This window comes from Podarcis pityusensis, assembly GCF_964106645.2.
Source record: "Podarcis pityusensis genome assembly, chromosome: 6".
In the NCBI taxonomy this organism is placed as follows: domain Eukaryota; kingdom Metazoa; phylum Chordata; class Lepidosauria; order Squamata; family Lacertidae; genus Podarcis; species Podarcis pityusensis.
Window position 1 is genome coordinate 97,280,162 of NC_138030.1, and position 13,396 is coordinate 97,293,557.

Below are 13,396 nucleotides of genomic sequence, written 5' to 3' on the forward strand. Positions count from 1 at the left end.
TTGTTGAATATTGAGAGTTCTCTTCAGTAAGTCCTTAGCCTCCCCCTCACAGAACTACAGTTTTTAAAATTCCCTAGTGAGGGGAAATTACTGTTAAGCCAGTTTAAACTTGCAGTGCCAGTTTTGCTTCGTATCCACCTGTGTTCCTGACCACTTTCAGCGCTGCTGAAAGAAAACACAGCCTGCCTCAGAAGTGGGCAATGCACCTGGGTGCTGGCCAGCAAGCCACCGTCTCTCAGCTCGACCTGGGCACAACACTGGCCTTATCTGACACGGTTAATTTCATTATTTATTGAATTTGTATTCTACCCTTCATCTATAGATCTCAGGATGGCTCACAGCACAAAAATACAAGATAAAAACGCAAAAAACATAAGAAGAAGAATAGAACAAATCAAAACAACCCTCCTTCCCCTCCCACAAAGACATTTAAAAGGATATAGGATGTTAGTGTTAAGTTGTGGGTGAACATATCAGACGAAACAGCGATTCTTCAAACAGCTCTTGTTTATTCACAGGCCAGAACAGAACTGAGCTGAAGGGTTCAGTCAGCCTGCTTATATAGAGCTCCAGTACAACGTAACTGTAGCAACTTTCTAAAACTATCCAATCAGTGAACGTCACTTTCAATCCCTTATTTGCATAACTATCTACAGTATCCCCCTGCTGGCCCAGGGTGAGAACTTCAGTACATAACAGTTAGTATGCCCAAAGCCTGGTTGAAGAGGAACATTTTCACCTGGCGCCTAAAGGTGTATAATGAAGGCACCAACCTGGGCAGACCATTCCACAAGTGGGCGCCACTGTAGAAAAGGTCCACCCTCTGGACCTCTCTTGGGGAGGGACACACAAAAAACAGCCTCAGAGGATGATTGCAGGCCCAGTGGGGTCATATGGAGGGAGGCAGTATTTTGAGACTATATATGTGCTTTGGAAAACACACAAATGCTGTTTCCGTGCGCTCTGGCTTCCGTCACGGTGTCCCATTGCACCAGAAGCGGTTGAGTCATGCTGGCCACGTGACCCAGAAAGCTGACTGCAGACCAAATGCCGGCTCCCTCGGCCTGAAAGCAGAGTTGAATTTGACTGGACTTAGCCACCCAGGGGTCCTTTTCCTTTACCTTTAACCTTTCTATATTGAGGGTCTGATTAAATTTAAATACTTTGCAAGCTCCCAATCCAAGCTGTGATGTGTGATCTAAGGGGCAGCTAACTTCAGGCCCAGGAAGGCCCCGTAACTCCTTGCTAGGCTCCTCCGTGTGTCCTTCGCCTGCATCGACTCCTCTTTTCAGCTCTTGCTGGGAGTCACATTCAGCTCCTTCAATCAAGTCTGATTTATACCTTCACAGTTCATGGAACCTATCCACATGTCCACTACCATTACCTTTGGGACGCAACAGTTTACTTTTTCCAGGAGCTCAGCAGTGAATAATTCATGGACTCAAATCAATTAGAGGGGTGGGGGAAAGAGAGGAAACTGCAGAGAGAGGCCAACCAATACTGACTTTTGGAAGAATATTAACACCCAGTCTAAAATCTTAACAATTAAATACTGTACTGCCATTTATGGACTGCTTCTCTCTCTCTGAAACTGAGGCTAAAGCAACATGTTTGGCAGAGATCCTGCCTCACCATTCTCCCTGCAACCCTCTTCCTCAGACACTTTCTCTTTCAACCGGACAAATACACATCCAGATATGTGGCTGGTGGGGGAGAAAGAAGGGTTAAAAGCAGCAGTGCAAGGGATGTGCAGGTTCCCAGGCATACAACCTTCCAAAAGTGTCATTTTACACCGAATCAACAATACTACAAAACACTTCTGTTTTCTACCTGCCTTTCTGTTAGTAGGTGGCTACTGGGCAAGCGGAGTCAGCAGGACCTTTGATCCTCTGCTCAAGTGCTAATCATCTGTCCGTGGTGGCGCAGCAGGGGCTTCTATGCTTTTTGGTGTTGCAAGCTATTATTTGGCCACTATGCATTAAATTAAGAACAGATTGCTGCCATGAGCAACTTTTGCTTGCTGAGATGCCAAAAGAGGACAAGGGAGTCAAAAACATTCCTTTAGTGCCTAAGTTTAGCCAGAGAGGGAAAAGATAGTGTCTGGGTTATCATACATACAAAATATATCACTTTTCTTTTTGGGGTGCATGGATGAGATGAATAGACCCTTCCTATACTTTGGGGGGGGGACCAAATCATAATTAGGGCTAGGTGCAAATGCACCAGTGGACTTAATTGTAGAATTCAGCCTAACTATCGGGAGAGAAAACCACCCTCATTACTCTGTAGATGTTTTTTCTTCTCCTTCTCCTTTGTGATTCTGCAGGAGATAACGGCATCGGAAAAGTGGTGTTTCCACCTTCTGCAAAAGCACAGCACAGGCCGGCAGCCCCCACTGCCCCACGTGCATGCCACAAGAAGGGGTGAGCCACTGGTGACCATGCTTGTGCACTGCCAATTCCACCACCGTGTGAAGCAGCATCATCTAGAGCAATGGTTCCCAAACTTTCCCCCATTAACCATGTGGAAATTATTGAGGGTCCTGGTGGACAACTTGATGTTGTTGCAGCAACGGTAATGTGCTGTGCTAGATTCTGTGTGGTCTTTAATTGTATTATTATTGCTTCTTCATATATTCAACTTTATTGCACTGTATTACAATTTGAATTTCACAGAATTCAGTTTGTGACATACTGCATTTTATTGTAACTCCTTCTCTTGTGAGGAGGCAGGTTTCTGTGGCAATTCTGGCCCACAGGATATATCTACCTGGAAAACAAAACAGCCCCCTGAGAATACAAAAAAAAAAAAAAAGAAAAGCCGTTCCTATTTGAACATGAAGATGGTCACCAGGACAAGGAAGTCTTCACATAGTACTTCAAAACTGAAATGCAGGATATTGAGAAGGCTGCCTGCCACTTGATAAAACATGATAAGAGCAAAAAGGCAAAATCAACAGGAAGACCGTCCATATGTGCCTTGAGGAAAGTGGGCCACTAAAAAGCCATACATATTTAGCTATGGAAAACGACCACATTTAGCCTTTAACTGACCCCTGAACAGGGAACATCATCAATATTCACTGACTCAGAGAGGAAATTAAATGCAAACATTATTTTTTTTAAAAAAAGCATCACTGCAAAGGACGGAAATTGCAGCTGAACCCTCTCAAAATACTAAACAATTGACTGTAGGCTTCCCATGCCCTATGGCACAACCATTGTCTTCTCCACTGACTCTCCTGGCTTTGGTCTGGGCTGTACTCCATGGCAGAACTGTGTACAATGAATTTGGGCAAATCCAATTAGCTCCTGAAAACTACAAAGGAAGACTGGTACAGATAATGCTAACACTTCAATGAGACTGGTAAAACAAGTGATACAGGGGTACCTCGGTTTTTGAATGTCTCCATTGACGAACGTTTCGGAACTCGAACGCCGTAAATCCGGAAGTAAACGCTTTGGTTTTCGAACACGCCTTGGAAGTAGAACAGGAAACGCGACTTCCACTGAGTGCAAAACCCTGAAGCCTAGCTGTCGGCTATTGAGTTTCAGTTTTTGAACGTTTCGTAACTCGAATGGTCTTCCAGAACAGATTACGTTCGAAAACTAAGGTACCAAATTGCAAAGTAATTAAAAACAAGTTCTGCAGTTGGAGAGTTACTTGAGCAAACAAAACCAAAGCTACAAAAGGCCAGTCTGAATATGTTCTTTTTTATTCCTTTTCTCTGCACCTAGTCACAGGAATTGTACACTGCAGCTACTACCCATTATCCATTCTTGTCTCCCTCTTTTCTCTCCACAAGCAAAGAGTTGTTCAACCTTCAGAGAAGCAAAGATGTATCTCTCAACCCAATCTCTCCTACAACAGTAGAGACTAGAGGGAAGCCAGCTGTTTTCTACAAAGCTGCCACCTGTTCTCTCCTGGGGTTCCTGTGATCTTCTCAGAGTGCAAGGCAAACAGTAAAAGGTGCAACAGGACTTAGCATTGACATAGGTAGTGATAGAGACATCTGCACCTGCTCCCCCTTCTGCCATGCTGCTTTCTCAGGCATAAAGGGAAAATAAATAGTGATGCTGTTTGAACTCCGCCAAAACTATAATTCAGCAAAACATGTGAATGGCTTAATAATATATTTATCTTATTCTTTTTATAGTTCTATTAAGAACACCTCGTCCCAAGATGGAATTACATACCACCTGGACTTCTGTCGACATTGTCTTTATGGTTCTAATGCTATAGCTGTACTTTATCCAAGTGTTCAGAATACAGTACTCTCATGGGCATATTAATGGTCTATAAGATGTCAGTGGAAAATTTAAAGAAGTCATCCAGGTGATTTTTTAAAGCCACAGAACCTTTAACAGCAACCTTCATACTCCTAAAACTGCAGGTAACGGGGAAAGAAATATTCTGCTTGCCTTTTTAGAAAATACATCAATGCAAATTTATTTTGAGGACCAATGGTACAAGAAAAAGCTTTGCTCTCTCCAACTTCGAAGCTCACTATGATTAATGAGCATCTTTCCTTCTTAATGTGACAGTCCTGCTTTAAAAAAAGAACAACTAAGCACATGAATGCTCTTTCTGTTTATATTTTACTGTTGTGACCTTGCATACTTCACATTCATCTCCAAGGGAACATTTCCAAGTTCCTAATTAATAATGCACTGTCATCATTACACTTGCCTTTTGCATGCAAAACAGGTGCTCTTCCACTGTGTTTTAGGTGCCCCCAATGAACTTCTTGGTACAGCAATCAAACACAGTTGTTACTTTTACAAGAATTCTAACATCGGAGGCCGAATAGACTTGAGCATGTCCAGGTTTCTTTTTAAAAGAATGCTTCCTCACCTAGAGGCTGTCCTAATGCCCAAATTTGTTTAGTTTTAATTGTAGTTTTATTGGACATCGCTATTCATTTAAAATCACTTTGAGACTCCTTTTGTATGAAGCAAAGGTAAAGGTAAAGGTACCCCTGCCCGTACGGGCCAGTCGTGTCCGACTCTAGGGTTGCGTGCTCATCTTGCTCTAGAGGCCGTGAGCCAGCGCCGTCCGAAGACACTTCCGGGTCACGTGGCCAGCGTGACGAAGCTGCAGCTGGTGAGCCAGCACCAACGCAGCACACGGAAACGCCGTTTACCTTCCCGCTATAAAGCGGTACCTATTTATCTACTTGCACTTAAGAGTGCTTTCGAACTGCTAGGTGGGCAGGAGCTGGGACCGAACGACGGGAGCGCACCCCACCGCGGGGATTCGAACCGCCGACCATACGATCGGCAAGTCCTAGGCACTGAGGTTTTACCCACAGCGCCACCCGCGTCCCTCTGTATGAAGCAAAAGGCAAGGATAAATCGATACCACACTTTTAACAACATTTGTAATATATTTATTCCATGTTATCTAGGGAATCCAAATTTTTTTTCAGTGCAAACTGTAAACTGTTTCAAGATGGCCATGCAATGGCACTAGAAAAGTCAAACTGTGAGAAAATTTGGGGATGACTAGTGCTGGTTCTGTTCAGAAAAGAAAGACATGGCATCTTTGGTTGTAATGTCCCAGAACAGAGACTGTAGTGATAAAGGAAGTTCTACAACACCAAGTAACATAAATATCTTTATTAAACTACGTGAAGGACTGTGCACCAAAAAATCATCAAACCCAAAAATCATCAAACCCAAGTATTATAATGCTCTCAATAACACAGATATTACTGCACATTACTGGTTTCTAGTGTAGGATTTTTCATGGTGACTCACTTACGCACACAGAGGATTTTCGATCTGACCACCAGGGTCATAGGCTGGTGAACCTATTTGCTAATGAAAGCTGCTCCCAGCCCCATACAAAGGACTGCAGCATGAAGAGGAAGCCTAAATTAAAACTGCATGCTGAGCTCAGAAAACCCTGTCCGCTACCCTCACAGATATGGCCATCAAGTTTAGTCCCATGAATTACAGGAGATGCAGTTCTGTTTGGGTTGGTCCTTACAGTCCATCATGTGAACCCTTTATAGCTTCATCCACAGCCTGAGAGCTATTGTTTTAATTTTTTCATCTAAATGACATCCTGATCTAGGAACCTTCACTGCTCTAATTAATTCACCTAATAAAAAGAATAAAAGGACCATTTCCGATGTGGTGCCACGGTACAGGAAACCTACAACCACATGGCGAGCCCTTTTTCTACAACACTTAGCCATATGAAAAGATGAATGCCTCTAGCACACATATTCACTGTGGAATACGATAAAAGATGATAATCTGTATCCTGGCCTCCCACTGTGGCATAATGTTCCTTTTATCCTTTGGGTGTCCCCACCTCGGCAGTTTCACCATCAAATCAGTACAAGACATCTGGGGCGTGCAGACTTCAAGCTTGTGAAATCTACTTTATTTTCTTCCTAGAACCTCAAGACCCACTACTAGCTGAAACCATGTGAAAAATAGTGGCTTAGAAAGCGAGGCCGGCAGACAGACACTTAGTAGGTTTTTTATACACTGTACCTTTAAAGCACATTCTCAATGCTTTCTCACCCTCAAATAATTCTGAGGATCATAGTTTTATAGTTCCCAACAACCCTTAACAAAATACCAGAATGGCCAGAATTCTTTGAGGGAAATAAAGTGTTTCAAATGTGCTTAAAGGTATAGTGTGTATACAGGGTAGAACCAGACATCTTCAAGGGTCCAGACAGCCCAGGAACCTGTGCTTAGAACCAAGATTACGTACATGCATTTCACACAAAAATCCCATTCTGGTTCCCCCTCCTAGTTCCCAAAGCTCTCCTCATTTCAGCAGCCTAGTTGCAGGCGGAAGGGGGCTAGGATTTTCTATTGTTTAACAACTGGGAGTAAAAAACCCTTGGTTATTTCCTGAAAACCACCCAGATATCCACCAGCAGACCCCAATCCCCTCCGGCCCACCTCTGCAATAGACTGAGACTACTGAAAGAAAGACGGTCCTTTGGAACCATGACTGCCTTTCGAGGCTATTTAGCACATTGTAACAAACTCGTCATGAGACAGGCAAGGGCGGGGATTACGAGATGCACAACTTAAATCACTCCACTTATGATGGAGCTGGATATTATGGTCTGGCTTTTGGCAAGTTGCCAGTCTGTAACCATACACAGAGGTCCTTATCTATGTACAGCGGGAGGGGGAATCATACTGGAACATGTGTTTTTTTCATTTGGGAAACCATTTAAAGCACAGGTGTGAACAGAGCCCCCTGCAATTAACCCCACTAAGTTGTTCTGAAGAGTGACAGCAAGCCCCATCAGCCTCTGCAGCTTTTGTTTGGAAACTATGCTCCTCCTTCTTCGCTCCCTTACAGTTAGCCACAGGCCGGTCCTTCCTTCTACCACATGTGCCCTACCCTCCCAAACACATGGCTTGGAGATCGAGTTACCTCTTGCACTTAATGCTTCTGGAGACAGTTGTACAGCTACTGTATTCCCATTGGGGGCAAGGAGAGAGGGGAACTGCTGTGATTTCAGTCTCCCACAGAAACCCAACAGAACAAGCCAAGGTGATGTTCAGTGGGGTTTCTGTGACAGACATAACTGAATGATGAAGTGGTACTCACAAATAGACACAGTTCTCTCTTGGCAGGGACAGAAAACACACACAAACTAACTGCTTCCAAGAAATCTCTCCCTATGCAAAAGCAACAGCTGCAAAAGCCTAGTTATTAATAAATTGCTTGGGGACAACCAGGTATTGCAGTTAGAGCATGCAAAAAAGGGTTATAATTTTTCCATCTCATTCAATTGAAAACTGCTTAGTAGCAACAGCTTGTCAAACCCAATTCCAGAAGCCCACAGCCTTGCTGAGCGCTGACGTCTGCCTTCCCCCTTCCTTTTGCAGAAGATCTTGAATCTATGCAGCCATGACGAATCTCAATGGGCTTCTGAGCCACAAAGATTCTCCTCATCTGTCTTGTGCTTCTTGTATGCAGTCCCTGCTGCAGACGGCAAGATTAAGTCCCAATTTTAGACTCCTGCACGTTCTGTTACACTACTCGTATATGCCAGTAAACCATTGTGAACCTGAGCAAATTTACTCAGAAGCAAGTCCCGGTGAGTTCAGGGGGTTAGCTCTCAAATACATAGGATTACAAATTGCAACTTTAGATTTTCCACCCTGCTTGGTTGTGCCTCTCCCATCTCACCTCCTTCAACCTTCCATTCATCCCACCAGGTGCTTCCAGTCTTTTACTCACCCCCGCCTCCGGATCTTTAACAGCAACATCCTATGCAGGCAACATCAAAGGTGACAAAAATATTGCTTCCATCACAGGGTGAAAATTTTCATCTGTGGATTTCTGAAGACCCAGCTTCAGCTGACGGCACAGGAGCAGACCTGGTAGAACTCTGGCCCCTTGATCAGTTGGCAACCTTGCCTGCAAACTCCCACCAACTCACACGTTTTCCTCCATCCATCCCCTTGATGCAGCTACCTGGAAACTTTTCTCTCGCCCAGCCTCCGTCGGGATGAGGTCACTGAGGTCTCCCCCCCCCCCCGCCCGTCTCTCCAACTTACCAGAGGGCGATCCTGTTCTTGGGGTACCGCAGCCTCTCCACGCAGCCGAGGAAGTGGGGCAGGGAGTGGGCAGCGTTCCTGGCGAGGAGGGCGAGGAGGACGGTGGGCTTCTGCAAGGCGGATTCCGGCAGGGGATCGGGACCGAGCTGCTCCGGGGCTGAGCAGCTGCCCCCGGGGAGCCCCAAGACCCAGGAGAGGGGCGGCAGCAGCAGCAGCAGAATCCGGGCCGGGCGGCGAGGGAGCTCGAGGGTCGCAGCCATCTTTCGGGGCAGCGCGAGGAGCCTCTGCTGACAGCGGCGGCCGGGAGGCGCCTACCTGGAGAGCAGGCTGGAAGGGAGGGAGAGGAGAGCGGGCTGCTGCCGCCGCCACTACCGCGCGCCCCCGCTTCGCCCTTTTATTTGCTCAGAGGAGGAGGAGGAGGAGGAGGGGGCTGTGCCTTCTCGGCGAAAGGCGGCTTGGCGGGGGCAAAGCTCTCCGCTCGTGGAGCAAGCAAAAACAAAACACGCGTGCTCCTCTCTGTCCATATTCCCTCCTCTGCCGACCTCCTAAACGACAGAGAGCTTTTTGCAAAACTAATCATAAGTAACGCTAAGAAGGGATAGGTCCGTACAAACCTTTCAGATGATCTTTTTCTTCTGATCCCTATTGGGCTCGGATTGCACCGGGCACACTTTGAATTGATGCTAGTGGACACGGGAGCCCAATGTGGTGGTGGAATTTCACGCGACCGGTGGCTCAGTGGCTGTGTTCTTTTTAGACTCTCACGACTAAGAGCTCCATGCATGTCGGAGAAAAGAGGTCCCCACACCGTCCTTTCACTCATGAGCTAGTGTACTACATGTAGGGAGCTTTTTACCTGGGGAAATAATTTTTAAAATGACACACGGGTCAGAAGTTGTGATCCAGAATTCTGCCCCTTCTAGCACAATCCTCTTTATGCACGTGCGCTTGCATGGAAGTCTCACTGACTTCCACAGAATTTACTCCCACAGGTATAGGGGTCTAGGACTGCAAGAGTGACTGAGACACTGCGGACTCAACGGCCTCATTAGGGAGAATGCCTAGAAAGGCCATGGTGGCTGAATCCTGCATATGCATACCCCTACACGGAGCCAACCTTCTATGAAGCCTCTGCCTTAATAAATGAAATAACAGATTGGACTGGCACTGAGGTTTTCCTGCTTTGTATTGACTTCAGTTGCTCTATCTGCACATTTATGGCTAAGGATTATAATATACTTTCCTGGCATTGAGGTTGCAACCCCATGCACATTGCAAGCCCCAATGAACACATGGTTCTGTAAGGATGTGATTACGGATGCTTCCCAACAACCTGTTTATTGAACATACATCCTGATACATTCGTAGGGAAACTAGACAGTGGTTGGCTGTTTAATGAGCATTCACTCTTAATTTGTTTGTAGAGATTTTGTGTTTGGTTGTTGGGAATCACTGCTTCCAGGAAGCATGCATAGCATGGCCTACAGTACTTGTCTAGCTAAGCCACCTACCCAGTCTACTCCCTGCTAGAAAGCAATCATAATCTAGAGCAGAGTTTTCCAAACTTTTCATGTTGGTGACACACTTTTTAGACATGCATCATTTCGCAACACAGTAATTCAGTTTCACTAGCAAACCAGAGGTTAAACTAATCCCTTTCTAGCCCTGTGAGGAGTGCGGGGAGTGTTCGTGCAACACACCTACACACTGCGGCCAACACACTAATGTGTCGCAACACACAGTTTGGAAAGCACCAATCTAGAGTTTATAGCCCAATCCTATGCATGCATACCCAATGCATTCACCGAAACCAATGTAATTAGGACTGCAACGTAAGTGCAGCTGGATAACTCAAGCAAATGACCAGAGAATTTTGATTAAGAAGGAAGCATCTCCCCACCACCCCCCACTGAGTTCCAGGAGGCTCCCAGTTAAGCCTGTATAGGATTGCAGACTAAGATTCAGATTTCTGTGGAACCACTAAAATATTTGGCAGTCCTTGCAACAGGAAGCAGATGTATGGGACAGTTCCTTCAAGAAACAGTAGCATTCTTCTCACTATGCTTTCTGTTATGTACTGAGTTGAATAGGATCCAAACTGTAGCAGTCTGATTGGTCCTAGAACAATGCAGCAGTATGATTGGTTGGCAGGAACCACCCAATCCTGCTCCAGATAGAAGTGAATCCACAACCTGATTGGCTTACAGTAGAATTCCAGAATTAGCCAATCATGTGCAGCCCATTGTGTAAATAATGTATATAAAGCAGATACTGTGAGGGGACATTTATTCATTCCTCCTCACCACTATGAGCTGAATAAAGAGCATGAAATCACTTTGCGACTCTGAGTATATTTCACTGGCGACGAAGGTGGGATCCCGCTGAGCTGACTGCCACACACAGCACCGCAGCACCGCCAACTGCCGCACCGCTGCCTCGCACCGTGTATCCAGGCTTCAGCTCCGGGGCACAAGGAACTCAGAATGGCAGCCAACAGCAGCTTCTCGCCATTCAACCCAGCATCTGGAGACTGGGAAGCGTACGCCTCCCGTTTCACCTTCCTCCTAGAAGCCAAAGGGGTCACCGACGAAGAAGACGCCAAGAAGAGGGCGATATTCTTCAGCGTCTGCGGAGAGGAGACGTTTGAAATCGCCCGGGCTCTCCTTGCGCCTGAAGACGTCGCTACTGTTCCATACAAAACAATAATGGAACAGCTGAAGGGGCACTTTTCGCCGCAGCCCTCAGTGGTGGCTCGTCGAAATGCCTTCTACGCAAAGCGGCAAGCCCCTGGGGAAACCATAACTGGGTTTGTGACCTCTCTCCGCCAAGCCGCCCGGTTCTGCAACTTCTCAGAGCTGGAGAACATGCTTCGTGACCGCCTCGTCGGTGGCCTGAAGGATGAGAAGCTGCAACGACGCCTCTACGCTAAGAAGGACCTAACGTTCCAGGTCGCTCTGGAGGAGGCCCTGGCAACAGAAGCTGCCGAGAGGTCGACCCAAGAGGCACGGCCGAGCCTGCCATCCCAACCGAGGGTCCACCATGAAGACCTCACCGACGACTCAGGATCCGACAGGGAGGAGGTGCACCGAGTACAGCAGCGCACTCAAGCAGCGCACAGACCACAGCTGCCTCGACGAGAAGGAGGGAACTGCGCAAGCTGCGGGGAGAGTCACGAGAGGAGGACCTGCCGTTTCCGCAACGCAGAGTGCAGGCAGTGCAGAAAATCGGGACACATCGCCCGGGTGTGTCGGGCTCGGCCCACCCGACACCAGGCATCAGATGACCAATCCAAGAGCCCCAGGTCCCGGGGCCCAACGCACCAAGGCAACTCGACGGAGCTCATGGACTTCCAGGTATACCAGTTGCCCCACCCCAACGTAGAGAAAATTCATGTAGAGGTACAGATAGAGGGGGCCCCATGCCGCATGGAGCTTGACACGGGTTCAACTCTATCCATAATCTCGGCAAGGACCTTAAGGAAACTGTGTCCCACTGGGGGTCCCAAACTCAGGCCGGCCCCATTCACCCTCCGGGACTTCCAGAAACGTAAGGTCCCCACAATGGGGGTGGGGACCTTCAGGGTGCAATACCGAGGGCGGACGCGGCAACTGGACTTGCTTGTGGTCAAGGGCCCCTACATTAGCTTACTGGGATTGGCATGGTTTGGACCACTGGGGCTAGCTGTCACCGGGGTGAACCACACTAGCTTACAAGTGGACGTGGACGCCATATGCAAGGAATTTCCAGGGGTTTTCGATGGGAAATTGGGACAGTATACGGGCCCCCCCATTGCGCTACAGCTTGACCCCGCAGTACGACCGGTCAGGCTCAAGGCCCGCCGGGTCCCGTTCGCCTTGAAACCCCGTATAGACGAGGAATTGGACCGACTCGTAGAGCAAGGAGTGCTGGAGCCGGTGCCTAATGCTCCCTGGGAAACCCCAATCGTCACACCCGTCAAGCCTAATGGTTCGGTCCGCATCTGCGCAGACTACAAATGTACCATAAACAAGGCCCTCACGGCCCACGCATACCCAGTGCCAGTGGTCAGCCATGTCCTTGCCACCCTGGCTGGGTCGAAAATTTTTGGCAAGCTGGACTTGGCCCAAGCATATCAACAGCTGCCAGTAGATGAGGCCACAGCAGAGGCACAGACGATTGTGACGCACAGAGGAGCGTTCAGGGTAAAGCGGCTGCAATTCGGTGTCAGCGTGGCACCAGGCATATTCCAGAATATAATGGACTCTCTCCTTAAAGGGATTCCTGGCGTCACCCCCTTCTTCGATGATGTGTTGATTGCCGGCCCCACACCAGAGGAGTTTGAGGACCGCCTCCGCACCGTTCTGCACCGTTTCCAGACGGCGGGTCTCAAGGTGAAGCGGGAAAAAATGTCTACTAGGAGTGCCTCAGGTGGACTTTCTGGGATTTATGGTGGACGCAGAAGGGGTCCACCCGACTGGGGACAAGGTACGGGCCATTTGTGATGCCCCAGCGCCCAAGAGCAAGACTGAACTTCAGGCCTTCTTGGGACTATTGAACTTTTACCATTCCTTCCTTCCCCACAAGGCGGCGGTAGCGGAGCCCCTACACAGACTCCTGGACAAGCGGGCCCCTTGGGTGTGGGGCCAGCGCCAGGAGGCCGCATTCCAGGCAGTCAAGGACTTGCTTGTCTCAAACTCGGTCTTGGCACACTTCGACGAGAGGCTGCCGGTGGTGCTAGCATGCGACGCCTCACCCTATGGCATTGGAGCTGTCCTGGGGCACCAACTCCCGGATGGAAGAGAGGTACCGGTGGCGTACTTTTCCCAGACACTCAACACAACCGAGCGGAACTACTCGCAAATCGACAAGGA

At 47.9% G+C, this 13,396-nt stretch overlaps 1 protein-coding gene across 2 annotated transcripts in view; it reads right to left on the reverse strand.

The window, feature by feature from the left end:
* Nucleotides 1-8,907, reverse strand: part of COLGALT2 (collagen beta(1-O)galactosyltransferase 2) — a 62,770-nt gene extending 53,863 nt beyond the window's left edge. Inside the window, exon 1 of one of the 2 annotated variants that reach the window (XM_081012183.1) lies at nucleotides 8,547-8,907. In XM_081012183.1, the coding sequence (XP_080868309.1) occupies nucleotides 8,547-8,806 (260 nt within the window). In that variant the 5' untranslated portion in view covers nucleotides 8,807-8,907. Of the gene's footprint in view, nucleotides 1-8,226; nucleotides 8,408-8,546 lie in introns of those variants that run through there. The other variant, XM_081012184.1, reaches the window with a different exon arrangement.
* Nucleotides 8,908-13,396: the final 4,489 nt, after the last annotated feature.